We start from the raw sequence: 26,171 nt of genomic DNA on the forward strand, positions 1-26,171 counted from the left end.
AAGAGAAGCAAAGGAAAACAACGGTGGAAAGTATAAACTGGAAATTAGGAGAGTATTTTTTCTATTACATGAACAGCATGCATGCTGGCACCCAGATAATAATTTATGACAGTATTTATACTTTACTCCCTGTTTTATAAATTTTATTTTGCAGTTCTTTTTCCCTCTTCACATTGTGCAAAAAAAGCCCCTTTGCTTTCTTCCCTCACATATAGATTTTTTCATGTTTTTAGTAATAAATATATATCCTATCTCTTTGGGAACTTAATGGATGACTGGAGAACTAGTGAGACAGTAACATCAGAGGTCTGAGCCTAAGCAATGTGCAAAAATAATTTTTAACCACACTTCTGAATGTTACTTTAAATTTAAGCCTAGTTAATCTATTAATTCTATAAATCAGATTATAACAGTCAGACAGACACTATTTTTTCAGGTGCATCTTGTATAACCAAAGTATCTGTCCCAGAACATTAAACACCTGTAAGTCAATTTTTGACTACAAATAAACAGGTTGAAGCCCTAACAAATATTTGATGGAAGGGGAAACAAAGTTGACCCAAGGACTTCAAATCTGTACACAGTAAATACAGAAGGAGAATGATGCAATACAGACTTGAGTTCTAAGGTGGGCTTAAAATCACCAACCCAGGAACACCAGACCTGACACTGAGGAGATTCTCAAGTAAAACATGAATACTGCAAGGAACACATTAGGGAAGACAGGCAAGAAGACATGTCCAGTGACATGAAGATGATCCTGTTGAATGAGCTAGAACAATTTTCAGGTCCCAACTCAAAGTCAAGGCTTTTCTCCTCAATATTCCTCCCATGACAAAGACACAAAAGAACAGAGAACTGGCAGGCTGCTAAAGACTCTGGCTGCTCACACACTTCTAGCATGTACGTTTGTTATTTACAGTGTATATTGCTAACCCCATCTCAAAGGACACTTTTCATGAAGCTTATAATGTCTCTCTTCTATTTGGTTTGTAGCAGTATCCTTGTGATATTTTCTGAAGAAACACAGCTTGCCCAGAGCAGGCCACTTGATACGTCTTGCCTTGCCAATAGAAAACACTCAATTTTCTGGGGTTTTTGGGGTGTTTGGTCTAAATAGAAACAAGAAACAAGTAAGAAAAACCCAGAGTTAACACCATAATACTTATAATGTCTTTTTTTTTCATCTTTTTTTTTCTTGGCACACAGAGTTTTATCCCAAGCATGTACAGATAGTTGTCTGCCCTAAATGTGAACATTCTCTGACCAAGCACTACATCCCATCTTCTCTGCACGTGGAGGAGATGGAGAGATGCCATTCCTCATGGCATACCTCCAACACCAGAGCAGACATCAATGATATATACTGAAAGTAAGAAGGTGAATCATTTTTGCTATGAAAAGAACTGCTACTTTTCCATTAATTCCTTTGTTAAAACAAAATTTCTTTAGATTCAACCTTTTTTAGCAAGCAAAATGTCCTAAGCTAGTTTTTGAATTTGCATAAAAGGAGACCTCTTGGACACACTTCATCATTTCAAAATATACACTTTACACCTAGGAAAATGCATCAAAGCCACAAATGCTTTGGTCAAGAAGTTTCACCCCTCTTGAATTGACTGATGATATCATATGTTCTAGGAATATTTTTATCATCTGGCATGTTGCTCGGCACCATATGGCACAACACACTGACAAGAGAGAAAGGACTAGTTTTAAATATTATATATATATAGGTAGATAAAAATAAATGTTACACTTCTATAGACGTATAAAGCCACTATTGCAGATTTTTGTAATTCTCATTACAGTAGGGGCTCGTTGTGGAAGGTATGTTTTTTGTCTTCACACTAAAATACAGAAGAACTACACAAGTAAAGCATACAGTATTTCAAAAAAGAAATCTAACCCCTCAAAGAGAGCTTGAACCAAATGCAACACTTATTTTCTCACTTAGTAATGCTTCTTTTTCCAAGACTTGTAACTATTGTAACAATGACATATTAACTCATTCTCTTGGAATTAATTTCCTGCAGTTAAGTTAGATAGACATATTTTATAGTCACTTAGAATTCCTATATAGAGCAATAGCTCCAGTTCTGTCAGTACTGAGAGGGATGGAATCTGTTGACTTTTCCAAGAAAACTTTTTAAAGGGAAGCTCGTGTCATTTGGCATTAACATACATATTCATGGTCTCTTTGTTTTTCATCTTTATTTGATATAAAATGACATTATGAATTGTATGAAATGCTGTACTGAATTTTTATTTAGGTAGAGATCATAATTTTTTCTATTTGGCAAAGTGAATGTGAATTTTTTTGGTGAGGTCACTTACTAGGTAAGATGGAAAGTTTAGCCCAGAAACCATTTTAATGAAAATTTCTCTTTTCTTTTCCTCCATGAAATCTTCTTGATAGTTCCTGGTCCAGACTCAAATACAGCAAGATCTGATATTATCCTCTGACAGGATGATAAACCAGAATGTGAAAATGTGTCTAGAGCAATGGAAAGTTGAAACATTCTTATGCACAAAAGCAATCAAACTTACACAAGCTCCTTTTAGTCACCTGCTATTGCACTTTTTCCCTTCATAATTCATTTTAGGAACAGGATACAAAACAGAACAGAGATCTTTACAAGCCTTTGAAGACATCTTCCTGTCCTTTCCCTGTGCCTTCACCACACAAAGATCTTCCTGTGTCAGGGCTTTTCCAAAGTTCTTTTGGACAACCCAAGCCCATAGGAAGCTTGATTCCAATGACTGAAATCTTCATCTTCCTCCTACCTCCAGACCCTCCCAGGCCCACGCACAAATCTATCCCATGCCCACAAGATACTTGTTCATATGGGACAGTATTTTTCAAGTTTTGCTACTGTTCAGATCTTATTAAGCCATCCATGCCTACAAATAACTGGTGCTAGCTCATCTCACAAGCTGCACCACACTTTCCTCCTGCCCACCTGTCCTGTCACCAGCATGCTCCCCGTCCTTCCACCTGTCTCGTTATTCTCAGTAGGAAAAACTTCTGCCAATTCCAGACCTTGGAAACAGTTTTTCCCTCTCTCCCTCACTAAACCTCCATGTCACTCAAGTCATTAACTAAAATTACTGAGTTTGCCTCATAACTGTTCCTATTATAGCATATCTGGCAATTAGAATTTTACAGTAAGACGACAGTGGAATAAAAAACCCTACCTATTAGTGATTCTATTTTGAGTATTTATGTCACTTGCTCCTTAGAGTTGAAAGTTCAAAAGATCTTTAAATAAATAGTTAAATGGCATTCATTAGCACAGTATCTGTCTCATTTGCAAGAACTACAGCTGCCTTTACTCCAGCCCTTCAGGAGCTGTCAGGGCAGTGCAGAGCACAGGAACTGCAGATGCTAATCCATGGAGAGCTCCTGAAGCTGCCTCTGTGTTTGCCTCACACCCCGGACACCCAGGGGGTTCCTAAGCCTCAGCATTTTGTGCTGCACCCTGCATGAGAAGCATGGTGTTCTCCATGGCCCAACAAAGCTGTGAGTCTGACCTCACTGATTTGCACTTATCTCAAAAGAGCAATTTTAAAGTGAATTGGTGAGAGTGGAGGACCTGGCCGGCGAGAGCTGAGCAGGGGGTGACACCTCGGGAAGAGATAAGAACTACTGGGTGGAAAGTAGTCTTTTCTGAGGGCCGGCCTTCAGTGCTGGGTGGCACGATTAAGCCACCTTGATTGTACTTGCAAAGCACCTGGTTAAGCTGGAACGGAGCTGGAAGTGCTGCCTGGAAGGAGAAAAGAACTGATGAGTGGGTGGGGGACTGCACCCTTCTGTGGCAGCTCCCCCCCTCCAGGCAGCCTGTCTGCAATGGCTCTGATGCCAATGCCCCTGGCTGCTGTGCCAGCTGACTGACAGCTGCCCCTTAGGAACAAAAGAAACTCAGGGGTCTATATGGCTGCCCATGATGTGGCTGCTTTGTTGTCCCTTGACCCACCCCACTGCCATTTTGCATCGGACCCTGTCCAGGATCAGCGCCATCTTGAAGAAACTCGCTGGGCAGCTGGGCCCCTGCTGGTGACTCTCTTCCTCTCATTCTTTCTTCCCACTTTCTTCCCACTTTTCTCTCTCTTGTATCTTCTTTTCCTCTCCCTCTTTCACCTGGCTCTATAATTTTTGCCTGTGTCAATTGTCAAATAAAGTCTGCTTGCACCCAACCCTTTTATGGTTAGACTTTGTTTTGCGGATCCAAAACAAAAATAAATTTCAATATTATCTCAGACCGTATTCAATATTATCTCAGACTGTAGCAAAAGCTACAGTATTGGCCAGTTTCCTTGTAGTTTCATAACTACAAATGTTCACTTGAGTGGTTTTGGGATATAGGGGTGATGAGAAGGAAACGGTTTGCATCATTATTAACACTCTTCTTCACACTTTAGGGATGCACATATCCTTATGCAACTATTCAGTACATGAAATAGAATTATTTTACTGTGAGGGGCTTCTCTTTAGCTACACCAGGCAGAAAGTCAGAAAACAGCATTAAAGTTCCCATCCATTACATCCATTAAAGTTCTTACCATTACTAAAGGCACTGTGTTCAAGACAGCAACATATGCAGATGAAACAAATCTTTGGGCTGAAAGCTGCTATTGCAGTAATCACATCCTGGATTATTTCCAACGTGGACAGTTCCAAAGTCAACAGCTTTAAAGAACACAGTTTCCAAATGCTACAGGAAGGTCTAGCAATTGTAAGTTGGAGGGGAAAAAGAAAGAATGATGAAATGTGACTGAGATCTAAAATTCAGCATGGTTACTTAGATTTTTACTAGCCAAAGTACCAATGTTTGAAAAACTATACAATATGGCTCAGTAAAGAACTGAATTTACTAATTTAATTTACTAATAAAAATTTACAAATACAAACTAAGGACAGAGTAAATAGTTTAACCTTAAGAATTACAATTTCCACCCTTTACTTCTAATGGGTATTCTCTTTTGTTTTTAATAATTCTCTATAACAATCTCCCTTAATCCCCCAGTCTGTAGGCAGCTACTTGTTACAAATGTGTAAGGGCAATTGGAGCCCTCATAGGAAAAAATTCAAAACATGGTAATGCGTTTGGTGGGACTAAAGATGACAGGAGAGAACAAGCATGTCAGAAACAGTGGAAACCATGAAAAGAAGGAAAACAACTTTGTAAGGAATCATATTAGCTTGGAAATATGGGCAAGGTGAATTCCAGCCATCACCCCAAAAAACCTCTTAAGAAGACACCATCTCAAAAGAGGGAAGGGAATCAGCCATCACTCAGGTAAATGAAGAAGCCTGCAAAAAATCAGTTAAAAACCTGATCCTTAGGAGGCTTTCATATTCAAACAGAAACACATAGCAACCATCAGTGATAAGCAAATGACAAACCCTAGTTATAAATGTGGTATTTTAAGCATAAGGATGAGGAACAAAAGGAACAGGCTCCCAGGAAAGCCAGAGAGCTGGTCTTAAAGGTGCATACTTTCCAAACACCTTAGGATGGTGAAATCAGCAAGTGAAATGCTAAAGCCCACTTCAAGCAATGGATCAGAGATAGATGCTCTTGTAGGCTCTTGCATTTATAATTAAAAAAAAATAGATCGGACAGATCGTGCTCAGAATAAGCCTTTGTTTAACGAGGCAGCACAGAAATGTCTTCTCAACAACAGTAATTCAGAAGCAACAGCCCTCTATCTACCATTACTTCTCAAATTACTTTGCCCCGAGTCCCTCTCACTGCCACTGAAGCTACCATTTGTTCATGTCTCTCTCAATGTGACTAATAAATCCCATTATCTTTCAAATATTTGCTCCCAGTCACTTTTGACCCAGAGCCAGGGACCTCTGAGTCCCTGCATTTTGCTTCAGTAAGGAGGAGAGGTAGTTTCAGGGGCAGATATGATGCTGAAGTCTCTGCATGAGTTCTAGTTCACCATCCAGGTTTTGCATTAGAGAACACTCAGCACAGAGCTGCCCAACATAGTGTCAAAGCTGACTCCCAAATCAAAGTATCAGGCATGCATTTAGAGAGCAGTGGAAAGTAAGCCAAGTTCTACACAAGACCATCTAACTTCAGACCATCTTTCATAGTTTTACCCTAAAGAAATTAATAAAAAGGTATTAATGACTGAGTTTGAATGACACTAAGATTTAGAAATGAAAGCCATAAAAATCCACTTCAAAAGTATTACTAGATCATAATGCAGCAGAAGTTAAGCAACAATGTTAACAAATAAACTGGTAACACCTATCATCTACTTAGACACTTCCAGGTATCTATGACAGGAGGGTAGTCATCTTATCTAGCTGTATGCAGTGTAAATGTATGTTACACATGCCCTTCAAAGGAATCTCCTTCCACTGTTATACAAGAGTCCTAAGTCAAAGGCTTAAGATAAAGAGAAGGATGGATCTGATACACAGTGAGTATATCAAGGCTTAGCAGGCTTGAAAATCTGGCCTGTAAGAATTATCTGTTCTACAGCAGTCTCATTAAAAGAAAAATTAAGACTTTACTGACTGCTTTTTCATAAACACTTTCTGTAAACATTAACATCCAGAAGTAATATCCAGAATAAAACTCCACTTCCATTTCCAGAATCCTTGTAAAGCTACCAATATAATCTTACTGTGAAGAGACAAATTTATTTATCTTCGATTTTACAGCCTTGGGAGGACCCCAGTGTAGACAGAATTTATAGAACTAGAGTTGTGAGAAGCCTCTTCTCTAATTTTTATAACTTAACCTTAGCACAGTTAAGTAATGCTGGTGCACACAGGTCCATCTTTTATCAGTTAGTTTCTAAAGTGGTGGAGGAAGGCCAATGAATTGCAGTGACACAGAAAGAATAAAGTAAGGTTACTTAATTCAGTATTATTGGTGCTCAAAGCTCAGGTTTTTTTCTGATCAGAAACTTTTGTGCATCCAGTCTATATTCAAATGTCAGTAATATCCAGGCTGAACATGAGGAGCTGAGCCTACCAGAGAACTAAACCCATGAGATCTGGAGATCCATCAGCTACCTACGGAGATCAGCAACGCAGATGGTCAGAATTTCTATGACAATGGCAGGATTTCTCCCATTAAAGTCACTGGCAAAACTTCATTTTGATAGATAACAAGAAAGAAACCCACCAGGCTCAAAGAATTTTATTTATAAAAACTATGTAAAAAATGCATGAAAAACAGAATAAAAATTTTGAGTGGATCTAAGCGCTTGTTCAAGTGAGTGGAAAACTTAGCTGTTTGCTGAAATGAAGGACAGATGCATGGTAGCTAAAATTCCATGAAATACTCTGCAAATCTATGGGTATATATTAGCAACAGAATAAAACACTCCAACTTCTGACAAAGCTGAAAACATGGAAACAAAGATGTTAGTTAAACAACCCCCTTCTGGAAGAATGCTAATTAACTTTTATAGGTTACATTTTCTTGATATACCGAAATCAAAATGACACAGCCATTTGTTTTCCCTGGCAAAGTCATGCACATCACTGATTATTCAGGTTTTGAAAACTGTGTATAATACATACTACCACCTACACAACAGCACAACGCTGACATTTCAGCATAGAACATGTTGAAGCAGTATTTCTGTACTGGAAAAAAGAACAACTAAGAAAGACATTTCCTAGAAGGTACCCATCGGAGAGAAGAGAATAATGTATAAAACATGGGCCTTTTCTTGAGAGCCTGAGGTTACAGATGCCTTTTACACCACATCATGTTCCCAACATAAAAAATTTGGCAGAAGCACCAGGTTGAAAAATGGAAAGCAATTTGATTTTGATTCTGTGGAGCAAAAAAGACTTACCAACTTCTTGCAGTAATTTTTGTGAGGCAGAGTATACATTTAGGGGAATTACAAACAAGTTGCCTGAATGATTTTTTTCCTATATTTTTTCTTACTGTAAAAATGTAAATGTAAAACGACTTAACGTAAAAATGACTAATTATTGCAGTCACTTTTTCTAATAAGCCCAGATAAAATTACTGTGACTTAATAATACATCAACCACCTCGGTTACTCCTGCTTATCTGAGAGAGCCTTTACTTGTAATCCATAAGAAAATCCAAGTCATCTTTCATAATTGTGCATGAGTTCAACCCAGATAATTTTCTAATTACTCAAAAAAAAAAAAAAATAAAATTAACAGAGCCTCCTTATAGAATAGGATGCTCCCTTGTGCACAAGGCAGGTGCTTCCTGCTTTTAAGCAGCCAGATATACTGGGCACCATTTGAATCCCTGCTGTAAATAGGTGACTTGAGTGAAGTCAGTAGATTCCATCAGTTCAAAAAAGGTGCAAGGGACATACAAACCTGGCTGGATACGCTGGATCTTCACAGCAGTCCTGCAACTAGCACAAGGGTGAGGAACCAGCTATGCTTTCTAGGGAGATATGTATGCCAGGTGCTCTCATACACCAAGGACAGAAACACAGCAGATGACTGAGACCAGGAATCCCAAGTCTGGACTAACTCCTCGTTAAACTCTTGACCACTCAGCCTTAAAAAAGAAGAGGTAAAGGCTTCTGACAACACTATATGTGCAATAATAAACTGATTTTTTCCATGAACTTTAAATGGTGAACACTCAGCATTTACAGTTCAGCGAGGTCTTGTTGAAGTAACAGTGTTTTGAGCCCCAGTTTGGTACCATCACTGCAGGCACAGAGTGAAGATGACCTACTGGTACCAAGCAGCAGCACACAAGAGTTAGAGACCATCAAGACAGCACTGCCATAGCCACAGCAGCACAGTCACACTGGGGAATAAAACAACAAATCTAACACAAGTTTAAGACTGGGAACACTCTAGTTCCCCCAGCATTTTTATTTTTCTTTTTAATTGAAAAACTCAAGCTCCAAAGATTATATGTGAACTCAGATATTACATTAATTTCAATATATTAATAAGAAACAAGCTCACTTTAAACGATTTGAGGATTGCTTTCAGTTTCACCCAAAGACCTACAAGTACCTGAATTGATGACAAATGGTAATTGACACTAAAGAAACTAGCAATGAGCTTAAATCAGTTTAAAGAAAAAAAATTACCAATTTAGTCTAGTCTAATTTTTGAAACCAGAAAGTACAAACAAATGAATGTAAAGCTTACATCAAAACAAGCACCTAAAATAGTATCTCCAGGAGTTTAACCAGAGATGAAAGGAAAATTACTTACAAGCATCCGTAATGTATCAGTTGTGGCTAACTAATGCTACAACTGCAGGAACATATGAATCTGGTAGTAATCAAAGGATGGTTTGGGTTTTTAGTCTACAATTTTCTTATGAGCTCTCTTTGTTCCAAAAGTTTTACCAGATACTATACTGCAATTTAACTACCTACCCTATATTTTTTCCATCGTACAGCCACGCATTATTTTTCTATTTGCTTACAGTTCTAATAAATTTAGGAAAAAACTGCCTGGCTAAAAAACCCAGTAATTTTAAAGTTGAAGTAGAAGCTGCCAATTCAGGATTGAACATCAGGATTAGAAGTGATACTCTGGATGGTAAGGAAGAAACAGAAAAGGGGACTTACAACCTTTGTGACTGCAACAACATAAATGTGGTTGCTGAAGAGACAAATGTCCTTTCTTTTGTAAACAATTGATTAACTCAGTGTGGCTCTGCCTGCAGGGCAGGAGAAGGATCACTTCCCAACTACTGGGTCCTGTCACACACCCTGAGTATACACTGGGATTTCCCATTGCCTCCCTTCCTTCTCCCCCCACAGATGGTTTCTGTGGGAAGGAAGCCATGCAGGTTTCACAACAGTTTGTTTGTTGTTTTTTTTTTTTTTTGTACTAGAAGGAACTATCTTGTACTAAAGTGACCAGAAGAAATTCTTTAAAAGTTCACTGATAACAAACTGCAGTGAGCTCTGTGCAGTTGAAGGCTGCCAGGGGAGCTTCTCATGGGACAACTTGCTCACAAACTCAGGATGGATTTTGTTAAAGTACTTTCTCATTTTCAAGATGCCCGAAACAAACAAAAATCCCCTTTAATGCTACAAAACCTTTGCGGTTCAAAAGCCACTTAAGGACTATATGATTAGTTTTATCACCACAATTACAGAAAATTCACATCCTGGGTGGGTCACAGCTGGAAGACAGAAGTCCTTGACCATATTCTTCATCTTACTGGTTACAAATGAAAAAAGGTCTAAAGGCTCCAGCCCTCACAACCACTGAAACCAAGTACTTTTACTTTGTATGAGTCAACAGAACTACACCTCCCCATCTTTTTAATAAAAGGAAAATAAGCTTCAGATTGCCTTTAAATGGTTAGTTTCCCAGTAGAAAACACCAAATCCACATTCATCAGCAGATGTGGTTAAGCACAAGTGGGCCAGAAAAATTAGGGGTGGGCATAGCAGAGGACAGCGAGTGTGCCAATTCTGATTATACACACACATAGTTGATAGCATTACAGACCCAGAAGTTTGAGACACAAGTCACTGCTTCACAGTGTTAGGAACATGTGAAAAAAAAAAATTTAGTCCACGATAAGAGCCATGGGGCCATTACACATTTATGCAACCCATATAATTAAAATATTTGTAATACTGCATATGAAAGGAAACCCTGACTCAGCCCCAGTCTATTATTTAAGCTGCCAACCAGCATCTGTATTTGGATGCAAGTGAAACACTATTTTTAAATAACCTCTGTTACCAAAAAGAAGTGGTCTCACCCCCCACGAACTTTTAGGCAATTAAAATTTCATTCCATATATTTAATTGTAAAGTCTTCAAGAATCAATGAATAAAGGCATTTTAACTGTACAAAAAACCAAACCAAACCAAAACCAAACAATCTTTGAAATGCTGTTCAAGGTATAAAATATATAGAGAATACTGTAACTTCTCTATCATACCATCAAACCAGAAATCCACGTGAGATGTAAAGGTCGTGAAATTATGAAGGTGAGGTCCAGCAGAAGCAAAGAACTCATGCATCGTCAGCATCAAGATTTTTACTCCTTTTCGTATGGCCTGGTCTGCCCTACTCATAAGTATATGCCATGTGAACAACCATGCTTGGAACAAACACTAAGCTGTTTCCCCAAGAAAAAAGAGCTATCACAGCACTCCCCCATGACCCCACCAAGTACTGCTGCTACTGCAGGCACAGGTTGTTGAGAAGAGGAACAGCCCCATCTAATGCAGCCAGGTCAGCAAAACTTAAATTGTTTAAAATGTCACTGAGCAATACAAGTGATTGCGACTCCCCCCAAAGCACCCTTGGTTACTGTGCATTTTTATTCTGCTGACTGAAAATGCAAACGTCCCTCTGCTATAAAATCAAAAAAATCCTGTTGCTTGGTAGAAGCAGCGCCACAAACCAGAGCTCTGTTCCCTTTTCAGAAGCCCCAAGCATCAGAATGTGCTGTAATTTTGAACAGGTTTGCTTTTTTTTTTGCAAAAGTATGTCAGTTGTTACTGATGTGTTATAAATCCCCAAAATGCTAAATATATGCTCACAAATTACAGAAGAGATTATTTCATTTGACTATATGATAAAGCAGCAGACACCACAGAAGCCCTTTGGTGTTAGCAGCTATCTAAGGTAAAATCCTGGCTCTGCTGAAATTAATGGAAAGCCTCAACTATCTAAGGTAAGGCCAAAAAGTCATGTCAAATACTGCAATAAGACAAACTCTGGTAAGGGACTCTTATCTCTCACTAACTGCTTTAACATGAGATTAGGAGAACTGGAGCCCTAAAGGTTAGAAAACGTCAGCTGTAGCAGATACTATATAGGAAGGAAGATAAGCACAGTAAAAACCAAAAGGGACTTGAGATGAAGAAAGAAAATGCTAGACTGAATGACAGAAAAACTGCCAGAAAAATCAAGGAAGACTTAAATGCACTAATTTTTTTACTCTGTCTAAAACTGTTGAAAATCAGTTTGATCAGCCAGTCAAGAAGATTACGCTGGTGTCACAGCAATGACAGAATTATATAAATGAAGGAACAGTGATGCCTCTAATCCCTTCCCTGTGTGAAGGATAGAGTCCTGTAGAAGGCAGGTGTTGCAAGAAAGCCAAGAAGCTTTCAAGCTACTCTTGACCAAGTCAAAGATAAGAAAACACTACAGCATAGCTCAAGGGCAAAGTTTCAAGCCAGACAGAAAAATCCCAGTAACATAAATCTAGAGAAATTCATCAACTCCAATAATTACGAAATCATTGGTTCAGTAAAATCCATGGTGGTTCAGTAAAAATTTTCTTCAAAAGCCTGACTGCAGGTTTACCTGGGACTCATGGATGCTGCCCACTCCTAACTAACAGCTGCCACCTCGTTCTTGGGGCTTGAAATGCATTCACTTGTATTTTCTTAGGAAGTTATAAAAACTAGTACTATCCTCCTGCACATTACCCTCAAATAATGAAACAATCCTGGGGGAAGGTGAGGTTGCAGGTTGATGATCAGTATGCTGAGCAAGAGTTGAGGAAGAAGATGGTTACAAATGGATAACTGAGGGAGTTACCATGAGCCTTCAGGAAGGGCAAAGCATCAAAGTCCCTGTTCCTTAATTCTGTGGAAGTGAGAGGCTCCCCACATGAGCTGAGCTGTAAGGAAGTGATTATACAAGGGTCAAGTGGGATGGGATGGCATCACCCACAACCACAGGTCAGGGCAGGAGACAGGATGAAATTTCTCCTCCGGCTGCATGTTGACCATCCTAATTTGCTCCCTCCTGATGACTGGAAATGCACTCCATCACAACTTGCTTTCATGTTTCCTCCTATCAATTGAGAAATAAAACCCACACAAGAAGAACAGAGCAGAAACAAAGGGCAATTAGAGGCACTGGACATTAAGGAGTCACTCACATCTTCTGACAGCTACACTGAGGATCCAGGCAGAATTGCCAGGTGACTTACCAACAAAAGCTCTTCATTTTTTTATTGTCATTTTGTCTATGGAAAATCCCCTTACAGGTACCAGGGTGATAAAAGCAATTCACAAAACCCATTCAAATGAAACAAAGAAAGGTCTCATTAGCCCAGCTTACCCCTGAGCAGAGCAATTGGAATTCATGAGGACACTTCCCATACAGCACAGTGAATTTTGTGAACACTTAAAAAAAGCAAATTGAGAAGTCAGGAAAAAAAAGCACTCTAATACCAGTGGAAAAAAAGGCAAGATACAAAACAGAAAGCCTGCTGAAAGAGGAAAAACTGATAAATACAGACTTTATCCTTTACTGACATAAATCTAGCTACCAGCCAAACTGTGCAGTCAGGTTACAATAATTATCAGCAGAATCGCAGTAGGGCCCAAGGACCTTATTTGTTTCTACAGAATCCAACTGTGCTGGTTGCTTTCCATATACATATCAGTTTTGAGAAACAGCTTGCAAAGTATGCTTATTGAGTCTGTTCTGAGCAGCCCAACCTTGGAAAGAGATGTCCATATTCTGTACTGACTTGCAGAAAAATTCATACTTTAGCAGACAATTAACTGATCTGACCATTCCACAATCTTTAGAAATTCTTGAGAAACTGACTGGCATGAACAGGAAAGACTTTCTACTGTTTTGCAGTCTTTAAGGAGATGATTTGATATTTGCTGCAAGAACTAAGCAGCAGCACTTGATGCAGCACAGCTCAGTCTGTAGCTGTATCTGACTGGAGTGCTTGGGGCTAAATGAGATACCAGAGGTACAAATGGTCATATGTGTTAGTAGCAGGGATTTTTCCAGAGCCTTTGGTCCTGTCCAGGGAGAAAGGCTACAGGGAATGGCAATGTTGTTTCTATATGGAAAGCTGAGGGCATCTTCACTTGGAAAGTCACTGTCACCATAGCACACAAGAGGATTTCCATCTTCCTGCTATCTCCAAGGCTGCCTTCTTTCACCAAAAACTGTGTCCAATGTGACGTCTTTAATTCAATGACTGAGGGATCAAAACCATATCTCTCTTGGACATTCCTTACACAACCAATTACCTACAAAGTTACAACTATAAGCCTACTGGGTTTGTTTTGGTTTCTTTTCACATGGTCGGATGAGAGAAACCATCTGACTTTCCAGTTCAGGACATTATATTTGTACTGAAAGAAATTTGTACTGAAAAAAGAGAAGTCTTACTGGGCTTTCATTTTGATGAAATGAACTTTCTCACTACAGGTTCAGTTGCCTCATCCCATCATAGTTCTATTGTATACAGTGCATTTGAATCTCTAGAACTGCTGGAATACAGTAAGGAGGCATGAGATCACACATACAGTCTCGGGGGTATTACCAATAACAAGATACACTGAAAAAGTGCAAAACAAGCAAAAAAAGTCAATTTTTTTTTTTTTAATGTCTAAAAATCAAATGTCTAAAATTTAATGTCTAAAAAATTAAGCATTGGTTCATCTGGTCCCATCTGGTTTTTATGGCCTTGGTTAAAAACACTGGCTGCTCTTCTCCTTTTTCTCCAAAACAATCAAGCAAGCACACAATGCAGGGACTATGGAACACCAGTAGGAGAGACAGCAAGTTGCTTCAGTCCATACTAACCAAAGCACAATTAAAGATGTCAGCTGAGCTTGCCAGCACTTTTTAGCAGGTGTTTATTTTCAACTTTGAACAAGTGATGGTCTCGTGTTTTACTTTTTTATGTAATCTTAGGCTTTCATCATTTCTTCATTAAATTTTTTAAATATTCTAAAGGACATACACAACCACTAATAAGACTGAATTCCTTCCACTTTCTTAAAGCAAAGAACACAATGGCAAGAATGACCTAAGGGATAATCACTGGACTACTCATCACTCAAAGGAAAAAATAAACCAAAGGCAAGACATCCTTCCATGAACAATTTCAAGTATGATTGTGTTCAACCACAATATAATGTGCTTGATGCAGGAGACACTGCAATAGCCTAATCTATGCAGGAGATAAGACTGGACAGGTCACAACTGCACTTGATTTGACACCTGACTGGAAGGCAGGTCCTATTTCTGCAAATCAAACCACAAAGCCAGGAAAACTGGATTTTCTTGAGCTCAGAAGATCTCAGCATTGTCTGTTTTAGCTTACCACTGCAGAGCAAATAGGATAGGCATGTACGGTTTATTTTGTTTTAAAGTCTTAACAACAGCAGGGCTCTGAAATTATTATTTCTGATGTGGTTCTATCTGTGGTCCACAGGTTATGAAAAAAATCCCTTCTCTTGTAACGTGGTAGTATTAAGTAGGATCTAGAAGCATTTTCACTACATAAGATGCAAGAAACTAAACAGCTTACAGAAAAAAAAAATAACTCTAACTCATTCACATATGCAAGATTTGAGGCTTAATTATCATTTTTGTATCTTAACGCAGCAATGCCAGAAATTCTGCTGTCTGTTCAACCACAAACCAGACATTGCACAAGCAGCTGTTTCCCAAGCCACTGAACACTGACACACATGAGGAACCTCTCCAGTCCTGCTGTGAACAATCCTGTGTTGCTCCTTAGCAGCAACAGATAATTTAACCTGGCTTCAAAGGATATTACATGCAAGCTGCTTAGAAACACAAACTGCAACTATCCCTCATTTGGTCCTCAGAAGGAGCCTAGGTTTTGAATCCATCTTGTTGCACTTGTTCCAGGGCCTGAACATCCACGTCCATCCCTCACTTTTGCTCTGATGGCAGCTGTTACTGAAAAGCCCAAACATCTTTTGTGTACTGTAAGCTTGATTTCATCATCAGATACACACATCTAAGTGCTACTACTGTTGAATCAGAATCTTTCAAGCTTGTATCTGTGGTTAAAAAGAGCACCACCTACAAACCCACCCTCCCAGAACTTTCATTCTTCCTCCCCCATCTTGCCCAAACATCAGTTCTGTGGGTTCATCATGTTTTACAATTGGTTCTTGGATGACTCCTGAACTGAGAGGCATTTTCACTTCTGGTACAGCTACACAGCTGCTCCTTTTTAAACAGGAATTGCATTGAAGCACTGCAGTGTGGGCTCTGGCAACATGCCTCACCCTCAGCTGTAGGGCTTGGAAATTTGCTATTTAAGCAAAAAAGTTATGCTGAAAAGTAACCTACACATCTGCAAATCTTCTATAGAAAACATGAAAAAAAAATTCCATCCAACAAAATAACAGAGGTTTTTGAAGGCAATAAGGAAGATACATATAATGTACTGGAAACATTTTAAAAATACTGGTACCTACCAAAACAAAGGCATACCTTCCAGAGAGGTTTTTTCTGGTTAAGTATAAATATGAGATGAGTGAATACCACAGATCAGTTCCTGAAAACCTGAAAGAAAAAAGCTGTACCTTGTCACCAGTCCACTGCTTGAGCTGTTTTCAGAGAAACTTCCCAAATATAACCCCCAGAGCTTCTCATGCTGAAAAACCAGCTGGAGATAATTAGTATGGCTATGATCTATCACACACCAGAAGCTCTGATGAGAAGTTATTGTAACCCAAAAAAAAACCCCCATGCCAGCACTGAAGAGGAAGACATGGAGCAGTATTTCCTTGCTAGGGAAGCAATGACCAAACACTGTGGCAGCATCAGCTGAGTGGACCAGCAGTGGAAGTCCCTCAGATTCTCTCTGAGGAGACAACAGCAACTGTCCTTCCTTCAGGAGGCATCTTGCTTTTGTTAAGCAGATTAAATGAAAGTATCTGAAAATACTTTGATTTTCCATGGGGTCCCACTGGAAAGTTGGAGACCATCTCTCTGAAGCCTTCAGAGGCCACAGTACTACACCACAACAAAGGGGAAAATCCATGCCTTCTGCTGGCATGCACACAAAGGGAGTACAAAAAAGACTGAAATACTGACTTCTCAGGAACTTCATTTTAGTCACTAATTCTCCATCAGTTCTGTTAACAGCAGTAGTTCCCCTTGCTAAGGAATATACAGTTGCTTTTTTTTTTATTTTTAAGTGACTACTCCCTCAGCTAATAATTGCAAAACTTCTGCAGCCTTGCACAGTGTTGATATGAGACCACATTTTTAAATAAACACTACATCACTTAAAAAAGTAATGAAAAAGTGGAAATTTTCTATGATAATTTTTTCAACATACCACTAAAATATCACATTTTGTTCAATCCTTTCTAGGCAAGGCCAGTGACATAACAATTTGTGGTGACAGCTTAGGAAAAATCTGGGGACAGGCCTCCTAAAAAGCAAGGAGCTGGAGTGAGGAAAGATCAGGCCAGTAAGCAGTGTGCTGATCTTTCTGGGGAACCACAAGAAACCAAACAGGTGACCACACTTAGCAGTGCTGCACCCCATCTTTACCATCAGCAGGAGACTGACTCACACAAAGAAGAACTGCATAGGTGCTGAGTGAGGCTGTCAGCAAGCAACACGAGTTAACTCATGAAAAATTTGCAGAGGCTCTCTGACAGTACCCTGGGATGAATGGACACTCCTCTAACATTTCATTTTCCTCATCTGTTCTCCCTTTGTGTGCCTCCACAGGGCTTGAGCAGGCCACTCTCTCAGGACATCATGCAACGCTCTCTCAAATCGAGAGAGGCACATCCACTGCATCCAGCTAGAACCTCCTACCACTAGACCTACAGTATGACAGAGAAACATTTTTTTAAGAACATTAGAATATGGCTTAGGAAAGTACAGGATTAAATCACAAGAAGCACAACCATAGCATTTTTCTGCTGATTTGAATTACGAATAGAAAGTACGAGCAGTTAAGAGGAAACAAGATATGTTCTATGCAAGAGCCAAGATTTTTTTTTCCTGACATGTGCCAAACAAGGAGAAGAAACAGAAGAATCTGGCACCATTAAAAACAGTTTGTGGAGAAAGGAACTGAATATCTACAGCCAAGCTCCATGTGGTTTGTAAAGAGGAAACTTTTGTTTTATGGGACTCTCAGTCAGCCAAAGTTCTCCCAGACGGCGTGCAAATGAATATTAGCCTAAAAACCTACACGCATCTTGTAGAAGGATCAGTAAATGGTGGGGAAAGAAAAGGAACACTGCTGAAGTTTTAAATCAGAATTCAAAATCCGCCTCATGGTTGAAAAAGTTAGTTTACCAGACAGCTATAATGTCATACATGGTAAGTATGTTGGAAAGGAAAGGCAGCAAGTTGAAGCACAGAACTAGAAGTCAGGAAAATGAGATCCAACCCTGGCTCCACTACCAAGTAGCTCTATGAAACTTGGATAAAAGAGAAAAAGACTGCCAACTTAACTGTGAGATTTTCCTTAACTTCATACAGTGTATTAACATTGCACTTATGCTGTTTCTTTTAGCTTCTCTATTTCTCCCACTCCCTGCCATTACTATGCACTAAGTTAACTAAGTGACTAGATGGAGTACTGAGAACAGTTATATTATTATACCAAAACAAATTCTGCTCAACTTCTTAATCAAAATACTTGACTGAAAAATCCCAAACGATTTTATATGGGACTGTAATTCTCATAACTGAGTAAAACACTAAGGTGACTGACATGATCCAACAGCTTAGCTGAATATTGCAATAAAATGTGGCATTTCAGGCTTAACACAGTAACTAGAATTTGTACTTCAGCATAAAGGAGATAGGGATAGGGCAGGCAACAGCTCCCCAGCACATGTTGAGTAGTTATACCACAGAAGTATTTTTTTTATCTTCTCTGGCAACTCTCTGAGTGCCCTGTGAAGCATTCAGCGGCGTTACCCATAAATCAACAGACCATGCTGGCCTCCAATTTACAGCAAGGAAACTGAGGCAGAGTCTGCAGGCAAGACTGAGAGCTCAGGAAGCATCCAAGTGCCCACATCACACTGAAGTCACTCCTTGCAGGGGGAGTGGGAGGGCCAGGGAACTCTGTTTTGCAATTCCTTTCTGTCTTGCCATTGCCTGATGACGTAGCTCTAGTTATATCACCAATGATCAAAGCACATCAGGTGGCAAATATCATCATCATGCTTAAAGGAGAAGCTTCTAACATCTCCTGTAAGAGGATACCAGGATTAAGATTTGCCCCTTTGTGTCTTCCTTCACGGACAGCCTTTGTATCCCATGTTTCAGCTAAGATTTGCCAACTCGTGTGCATTTTTCCTACTTAACCTATGAGTAGGCAGGAATCTGAGTTTTGAAGCCCTCTGTATTTGCTTAGGTTTTCCTCATTCATACCTTTAGGGCTATCAGCTTGGAGGAGGAGCAGGATTAATGGTTCAATACTTTCTGTAAGCAATGTGCATTTGTGTACAGTATTCTAGATGGATTCCATGCCTCATGTTGGACTGGAATGCTAAAAAAGAGTTTAAAGCAATTCCCTCTAAGTCTTGTCTTTAATTGTATTTCCTCCAAAGAATAATGAAGAGAAGAAAGCAATACCAAGCATTTCTGGTTAAAACAAAAATAATAAAGATTACAGGCATTTTTCACAGAAACGCTGGAAGGAAAAACCACTCTAAAAGTAAAAAACATTGTCTTTTAGTGAGAAACCTGGAGCTAACAGTTCTTATTGCCACTAAAAATACCTCCACCACACACAGACACACATTTACCAGAATGGCATTTACTGATGGGGTCTGGATGCTAATCAAGACCAGACCAGGTACAAACTAACTCTGAACAACCCCCAACAAAGTAGGTCAAAAAAACTGGGAGGGAAGGGAAACTGTTGCTAGGTGGCAGTGTACCTTAAGCAAAGAGTACTGCAAATCATAGATTATTGGAAAAGTTTGCTATCTGCTAAAAGAGGTGTCATCTTCAGTGTCATCTTCTAAGCCTTGGTAGGAAGCACAACCCAAGATGTACATGATACCCAGACTACATATGAGAAGGATGAAGCAGCACTGAAGAAGAACTAAGAAAAACCTCTCAAGACACACTGTCATCCCAAACCCACAATGTAATGGCCCCACGGGTCTATTAATACCTTAAGAGAACACAAAAAACAGTGAACTGATTCTTGTACATCTTGAGGAAGTCAGGGTTTTTCTTACTTTGTTTTATTCAACCTTCACTAAGCTCTTACCAGAAGAACCAGGTGGAGAAATACAATTCCACCACATTTTGGCACAACAGTGAGAAGGTGACAGAAAACCAAAAAGTGGTAATGAGAAAGGTTTTTTAAGGCTACTTAAGAAAAAGAATTGTTATTTTTCTGTCTTAAACAGAAACTTAGGTTTCAGTCTTCAGTCCTCATCTCTTCAGAGTGGAGTAATAGTGGACTACAACATTTAACCAAATGAGGCCATGAAAATGTATGGACTAGTCCCTAGGATTTCAACCAAGAGAATGGAGAAAAAGCCCTCTGTAGAAACCCAAGGTAAGAAGGGAGAGGCTAGATTTTTCTGGTATCCTTCTATCTGTCCTTCCTGATGTTCCTTCCAACAGAAAACTACCTTAACATATTGCCTAAATTAGCAGAAGTGGTAAAAAAGACAGGCTGATGACATCTTGTGAACTACAATTCGCTTGGTAAGAGAGCTGTTAGCAAGCTCACAGCTTGTCACAGAGAAGGATAAAACGTTCTTGAAGGCAAAGATGAAATCTATATTCTCTTCACCAGTATCTATCTGGTTTCAAGAGAGCAATTTTTTGGCAAAAATATTTTAGATTAATGTTATTGTATAGATTGGAGGTATTTTAGAGAGAAAAATGAAAGATGCTTTGCTGCAACAAGGGTTTAAATCCACAACTCAGGCCACAGAAAAATCCTTTCTTAGAAATTTATCAAGTAAGTCTTCTTATGTTGACTTTAGTCTACAATTATACTATTTTAAGGGTTTTTTTAATACCATATTCTGACACATTAGAAACAGATCAGAAACAATACATTATAATGTATGTGGCTTGTCTAACCCAGCATGGGAATTCCTCTAATCCAGTAAAACCCCCACATGCCATATATTCTATCATTCCTCGTAAGCAATCTTGGCTGTGATGCCCATTCATAGTAATTTTAATACCAACCTTAGTAACCTGAAGAGCTGCATAGGGAATGATTTTTACAAACTCCTTAATCAGTGTGGCTCATATAGGATACATGTTACGCCCTCCAAGAAGACATAAAACTCTCATGAGTATTTCCAGGTTGGGACTGTATCTCCCTTACCTGAAAAACTTTGAGATGCAAACCTCAGGACAATGGAATCCAATTTCAATGCATAAATATGAAAGAAAAACATCTTTGTTCCAGTTCTCTTCACTGTCCCCTTCCCCAAAGACAGTGGTTTAAATTTATGGTCAGCCTAAGCCTCTTCTTGGTAATTCACAGCATATGCCCCACAAGGAGGGAAGCAGGAGAGCATCACAGCCTTGTCCCACAATTGATGGTTAGAATTTGGGACAGCTTTCAACCATGGACATGCAATAAAGACTAAAAGCCAAAAATAAGCATCAGTTTGAGAAAAAAAAAAAAAAAATTAATAGTGCCACACCTATGTAAGTCATCGGGAGCTACCCCCTGTTCATCTTGAGGTTACTTCCCTGACTTGGGCTGCATTCCCTCTGGAAGGTGATCAGTAGTAGGCTTCATTTGCTGTCTTACCCCCTGCTTCACAAGACTGTGCACAGCCAGTGGAAAAAATTTTGAAAACAACAAAAAACCCATAAAGCTGGAGCTGGCTTAGACACTTTATGAAGACAAAAGAGGATAATCTGTACAATCTCCAGGATAGGAAGTCATCAGGTTTTGCCACAGCAGAGATACTTCCATGCAGTGGCAAAAATGAAGCTCTCTCTGGAGAAAATACATTCCCCAGCAAACAGCCTTGATAGGTTTTTCTTCATTAACCAGTAAGAGGGAGATCCTTCTGTAGCATGCAGAAGGCACTGAACCTCATTTGACATTGAAGCTTAACTCAAAATAAAATTTTCTGTGATTAAGGAAACTTTTGTTCTACTACTGTTTCTACACCATCTGTGATACGAAACCTGGCAAAGACTCCAATTAGTTTCCTTTGTGTTATTACTGCCACCAGCACTCGAATGATAAACATTGGTACAAAAGGAAATTCCTTTTCTTTTCTTTTCTGTCTCCAAAGAGTAACTACTTTAACAAGAAAACTTGCACGAAACTCATCCTGAAACCTCATAACCCCAGGTAACAAGACACTGCACTACAGAAAAAGGCAAGGGCAGACTAAGTCAATGCAACAATTTTTCAACACAAATTTTCTGATAAAATCTTTACTCAGGCAATGAGCACTGAGCCTGAGAGGAAACAACACAGGAGTGTATATTTACTTACTTAAGCTCTTCATTTATATAGAGATACATATGACCACTATTGCTATCAGAGATGGAAGCCACACATAGTTGTGGTTAAGATGTTAAATTTTATTACTCTTGTAAAGTTTATCTTAGCACTTTAAACACCACAAAAACTCCTCTATACAGAATTTGCACATTGGTACAAACAAACCAACATTAGGGCAACATACCAATTTCTATTAAAAAAACCTGTAAAGGTGAACTAGCAACATTTTATTCTAGCATAAGCAAGCTCAAAAAACCAGAATCGTTCACTTTTCTGTCCAAATATTAATGATCCATGATCAGGAGTACAACCTTGATGTTGGCCTTTATTCACGCAGTAATTTGCCAATAGCCCCTATGTCAACAGGTTCCCAAATGTTTTTTTCTGGACTTCTGAAAGGGGGCAGCACTCCTTCTGCTGGATTTGTTACATTAAAATACAAGAAAGGGAAAGAAAAAGAACACGTGAAGGACACACAGAGATGGATAAACAGATAAGGGTCAGATATGAAAGGGGGATCACAAATTTGCACCAAATCTCAGGAGAATGAACTAAAACTTATCCTCATTTTTTTAGTCCACTGGACCCCTAGCTTGGCTCTTCTTCCTGCAGACCAGAAATGACTGGTCAGTATGTCCAGTCATTGGAGGCTGGCCAGTATGTCACAAGACCATGCATATTTTCTTATCTTCCTTTAGACTATAAATAAAAAAATAAATAATAATAGCACATTTTACTGGAGCAAGATACCACTTGTACAACAGCAACATATGCTGAGGGCTGTACTACACAAAGATGGGATTTTCTACTTTTCTCTCCAGTGACTTGCACACTGGTGCTTTGTACACGTCTCTGAGAAGCAGCCCAGTTTTTAAAGAAGTGATTTATTAATTGAACCATTTGGGTTTGATGGCAAAATAGTGTATCTTCTTGCTGAAGCTACTCTATCATTCTGCTGTAGCACAGATGCCCCAACAATTTTGAAGAACTGACTTCAAAAGCTCTTCCACCACAAGGGTTATGAACCCCAAATGGGTTCTTTGATCCTTTTCCCATACCACTCACATCTAGATAAAAACTTCACAGCAAGAGCTCCGTCTGTTTCCATCTTCAAAAATTCTGCCTGTTACAGTTCTACCAGAATTTCTAGTAATCACAGGCACGATTTTATAGTATAGCTAAGCCAGTGCAACAGCTTCTACCCCAAAAATGACACTCAATCCCACTTGTCCTGACCATGTCCTCACTGGTCTCCCTTTGTTTTCTAAGTAGACCTCCTTTAGGAAGCTAAACTTGCAGGAAACTAAACCTGTCAAAAAAATATGTAGGTTTTTTTACTGGTTTTGCTCCCACCTCCAGCTTACAGGTGGTCAGATAAGCAACAGTAAGGAGAAGAATTGACCAGTTGAGCAGTGGCTCAACTGAAACATGCTGAAAACATGAAACAAGCATCCTAAGGTACTCTGTTAAGTAGCCTGTCTTATGGGATCGCCCCACTCAAGCAGTGGGATGGATGTCTTCCACAGAAAGGGATGCACTGGGCTTTCTAATTCAAGCCATATTAATAACAGTTCGAAAATTGACATAATGGAAATACTCCAACTCTTTTTACAGTCAGTGACCAGATGCCTTCTGGGATCAAAAGAAGAATTTTCACAGGTTTTCTGTTATTTGATTAATTATCTACAATGATCCCAAGGTTAGGCTTATTGGTTAAAAACAGTCACACTCACATTCTGACCCTTTTTTAGAGGCTAGTACTGCAATTAATTTTATTTTATTTTATTTGGGTGTCTATACCTTCCAAAAAAAGAATTTAATTATTAGGAAAAGTAGCTGGTTATTATTTAGAATCAAACTTACTGTTTTATATGGTTTATTACATGATTTTTTTAAAAAAAGCAAACATTACAGTGAACAGTGATCCCTCCCCTTCTTCACTCCTCCTCCACGATGTCTTTACACAGATTCATTCATCAGCTGTGGAACAGACACTGAAGGGCATCAAGTACGGGCAACACAAGTGAAAAATACCTTGGAAAAGGTGAGCACATAAAGAAAGAGGTACTGTTCGAATAGTTCCACACAGTGCTTCTTTCCCCTAAACCACCTGCAGCTTCTAGTTAAGTTGTCCCAAAATAGGTATTTTCTGTGAAGCTTTAGATCGTAAAGTTGAAAGAAACTAATGGCAACACGTTCGGTCACCGAAATGTCCCCGACCCGAGTCCTAAGGGCTTTGCTAACACCACTCTCGGCTGCTGATCACACGGGACAGCGGCGTTGGTGTGGACGATGTTGCAATCCCAGGAGCAGCATTTGTCTCCCTGGCCCCAGGGCACAGGGCCGGTGTACCCTGAGCTCACCGGGCAGGCTATCAAGTGCCTCAAGTTCTTTGGCTGACACTCGGCGCACAAACCACACGCAGCGTTCAGCAACCTTGTGGCTCACTTACATTCACAAACCCTTTTGGTGCTTTGGAGCACGCACTCCACTCCCACGCACCCACGGAAGGCCAGCATAGCCTCCCCCAGCACACACGTGTGAGCGGCAGCCCCTCGCCCGCCGGCCAGAAGAGGAGCAGCCGCCACCGCCCCCAGCTCCGCACCTCCCCGGCTCTCCCCCGCCTCCGGCCGCGGCGCCACGGCGGAGCAATGAGGCGGGGGAGCCCCGCCAGGCATCGGCCACTCGAGGCCCCGCGGCCCCCTCGCTAGCCTCAACCGCAGCGGGGGGCCGGGGAGCCGGGGCCACCACCCCCCGGGGCCCCGCCGGGGCAGGCGCTGATAGGGCTTCCCGGCGGGGAGGGGCGGGCGGAGGGAAGCGCGGCCCAATGCGCGGCTCCGGCGGCGGGGCTCCTGCCCCGCAACCTCGCAACCGATCCTCCGGTGCGGTCGTGAAGGAATGCGGCGGCGGCCGCCGCCCCCAACCCCCGCCGCCCCCACTGCCCCGGTACCTTTTCCTCCTGCAGAGCACGCACACAGCCCAGAGGAGCAGGGCGGCGGCGGCCGCCCCGCTGTAGGCACCGAGCTGCAAAGCGTCGGGGCCCATGCTGGCAGCCCTGGCCTCAGCGGCCCCTTGTGCCTCTCCGCCACCGCCGGGGAGCAAAGTTTTGCCCGTCCTCCCGCTCCCTACAGGAGAGGCGCCCGGCCGGCCAGCCCTCCCCGCCCACCCCGAGCCCAGGGGGCTGGGTTTGGCTGCTCAGAGCTGGACTTGGCGAGCGGGCCCGGTGCGACCCGGCCGGCTCCTCCCCGGGGAGCGCTCGGTGCGGGGAGGGTCGCGCCCGCCCGCCCCCGCGGCCTCCCGGCAGCGGAGGGGAAGCCCCCGCTTTCGGCATACGGGGAAAAGCACCGGTGCGGCGGGAAAGTTCCAGGACGGAGACTGGGCCAGGGACCTCGGGGTAAACCCGCCGCGCCGGAAAGCAGCCCCGGCTCTCCGAGTCCCTCCAGCTCTCCCCGCACCCCGGGAGGAACTCGGTTCCCCCACGAACTCGGCCTCGGGTGCAGGAGTGGCAGTGGCCTCTCCCCATCGGGCAGGCAAGCGGTTCCATCAGCCCTTTGGTCTTCGCTGGGATTTGGTACAAAGACCCCATGTGTGTCCCCTGGTAAAAAAGCAAGAACAACACCTCTCCAGCTTCCTAAAACGTAACTTGAGGTAGGATGAACAAGACATGAACAGTCAAGTTCGAGTCTTGTAGCTATGCCATTGAGGTAGCACTCCTGTTATTCCCAATCTCACTGTGCCTGCCCTTCTGACATGTTGCGGAGCGGAGGAGACGAGCAAGCAAAGATTGAGCAAGCGGGAATGGGATGGAGTGGGGCAGAGGTCCGGAGAGTTTGGTACCGGCTGGCAGGGCAGGGGGCTGGCAAAGTTCTAAGGTACAAACAGAAACACTGCTGTGATGTTAGATACCATTTAATCAAGTTTACAGTAGAAGATGGAGTAAGATACCAGAGTTTA

At 41.0% G+C, this 26,171-nt stretch overlaps 1 protein-coding gene across 3 annotated transcripts in view; it reads right to left on the reverse strand.

The window, feature by feature from the left end:
* Positions 1-25,377, reverse strand: part of CYP7B1 (cytochrome P450 family 7 subfamily B member 1) — a 124,926-nt gene extending 99,549 nt beyond the window's left edge. The window contains exons 1-2 of one of the 3 annotated variants that reach the window (XM_071737655.1): positions 25,168-25,308; positions 16,201-16,288 (exon numbers count right to left, since the gene is read on the reverse strand). In XM_071737655.1, coding sequence (XP_071593756.1) covers positions 16,201-16,214 — 14 coding nt within the window. In that variant the 5' untranslated portion in view covers positions 16,215-16,288; positions 25,168-25,308. Of the gene's footprint in view, positions 1-16,200; positions 16,289-25,167 lie in introns of all 3 variants that reach the window. The other 2 variants (XM_071737654.1, XM_071737656.1) reach the window with 2 other exon arrangements.
* Between the last annotated feature and the right edge of the window lie 794 nt (positions 25,378-26,171).

Source organism: Heliangelus exortis, chromosome 2 (assembly GCF_036169615.1).
Source record: "Heliangelus exortis chromosome 2, bHelExo1.hap1, whole genome shotgun sequence".
NCBI lineage: Eukaryota > Metazoa > Chordata > Aves > Apodiformes > Trochilidae > Heliangelus > Heliangelus exortis.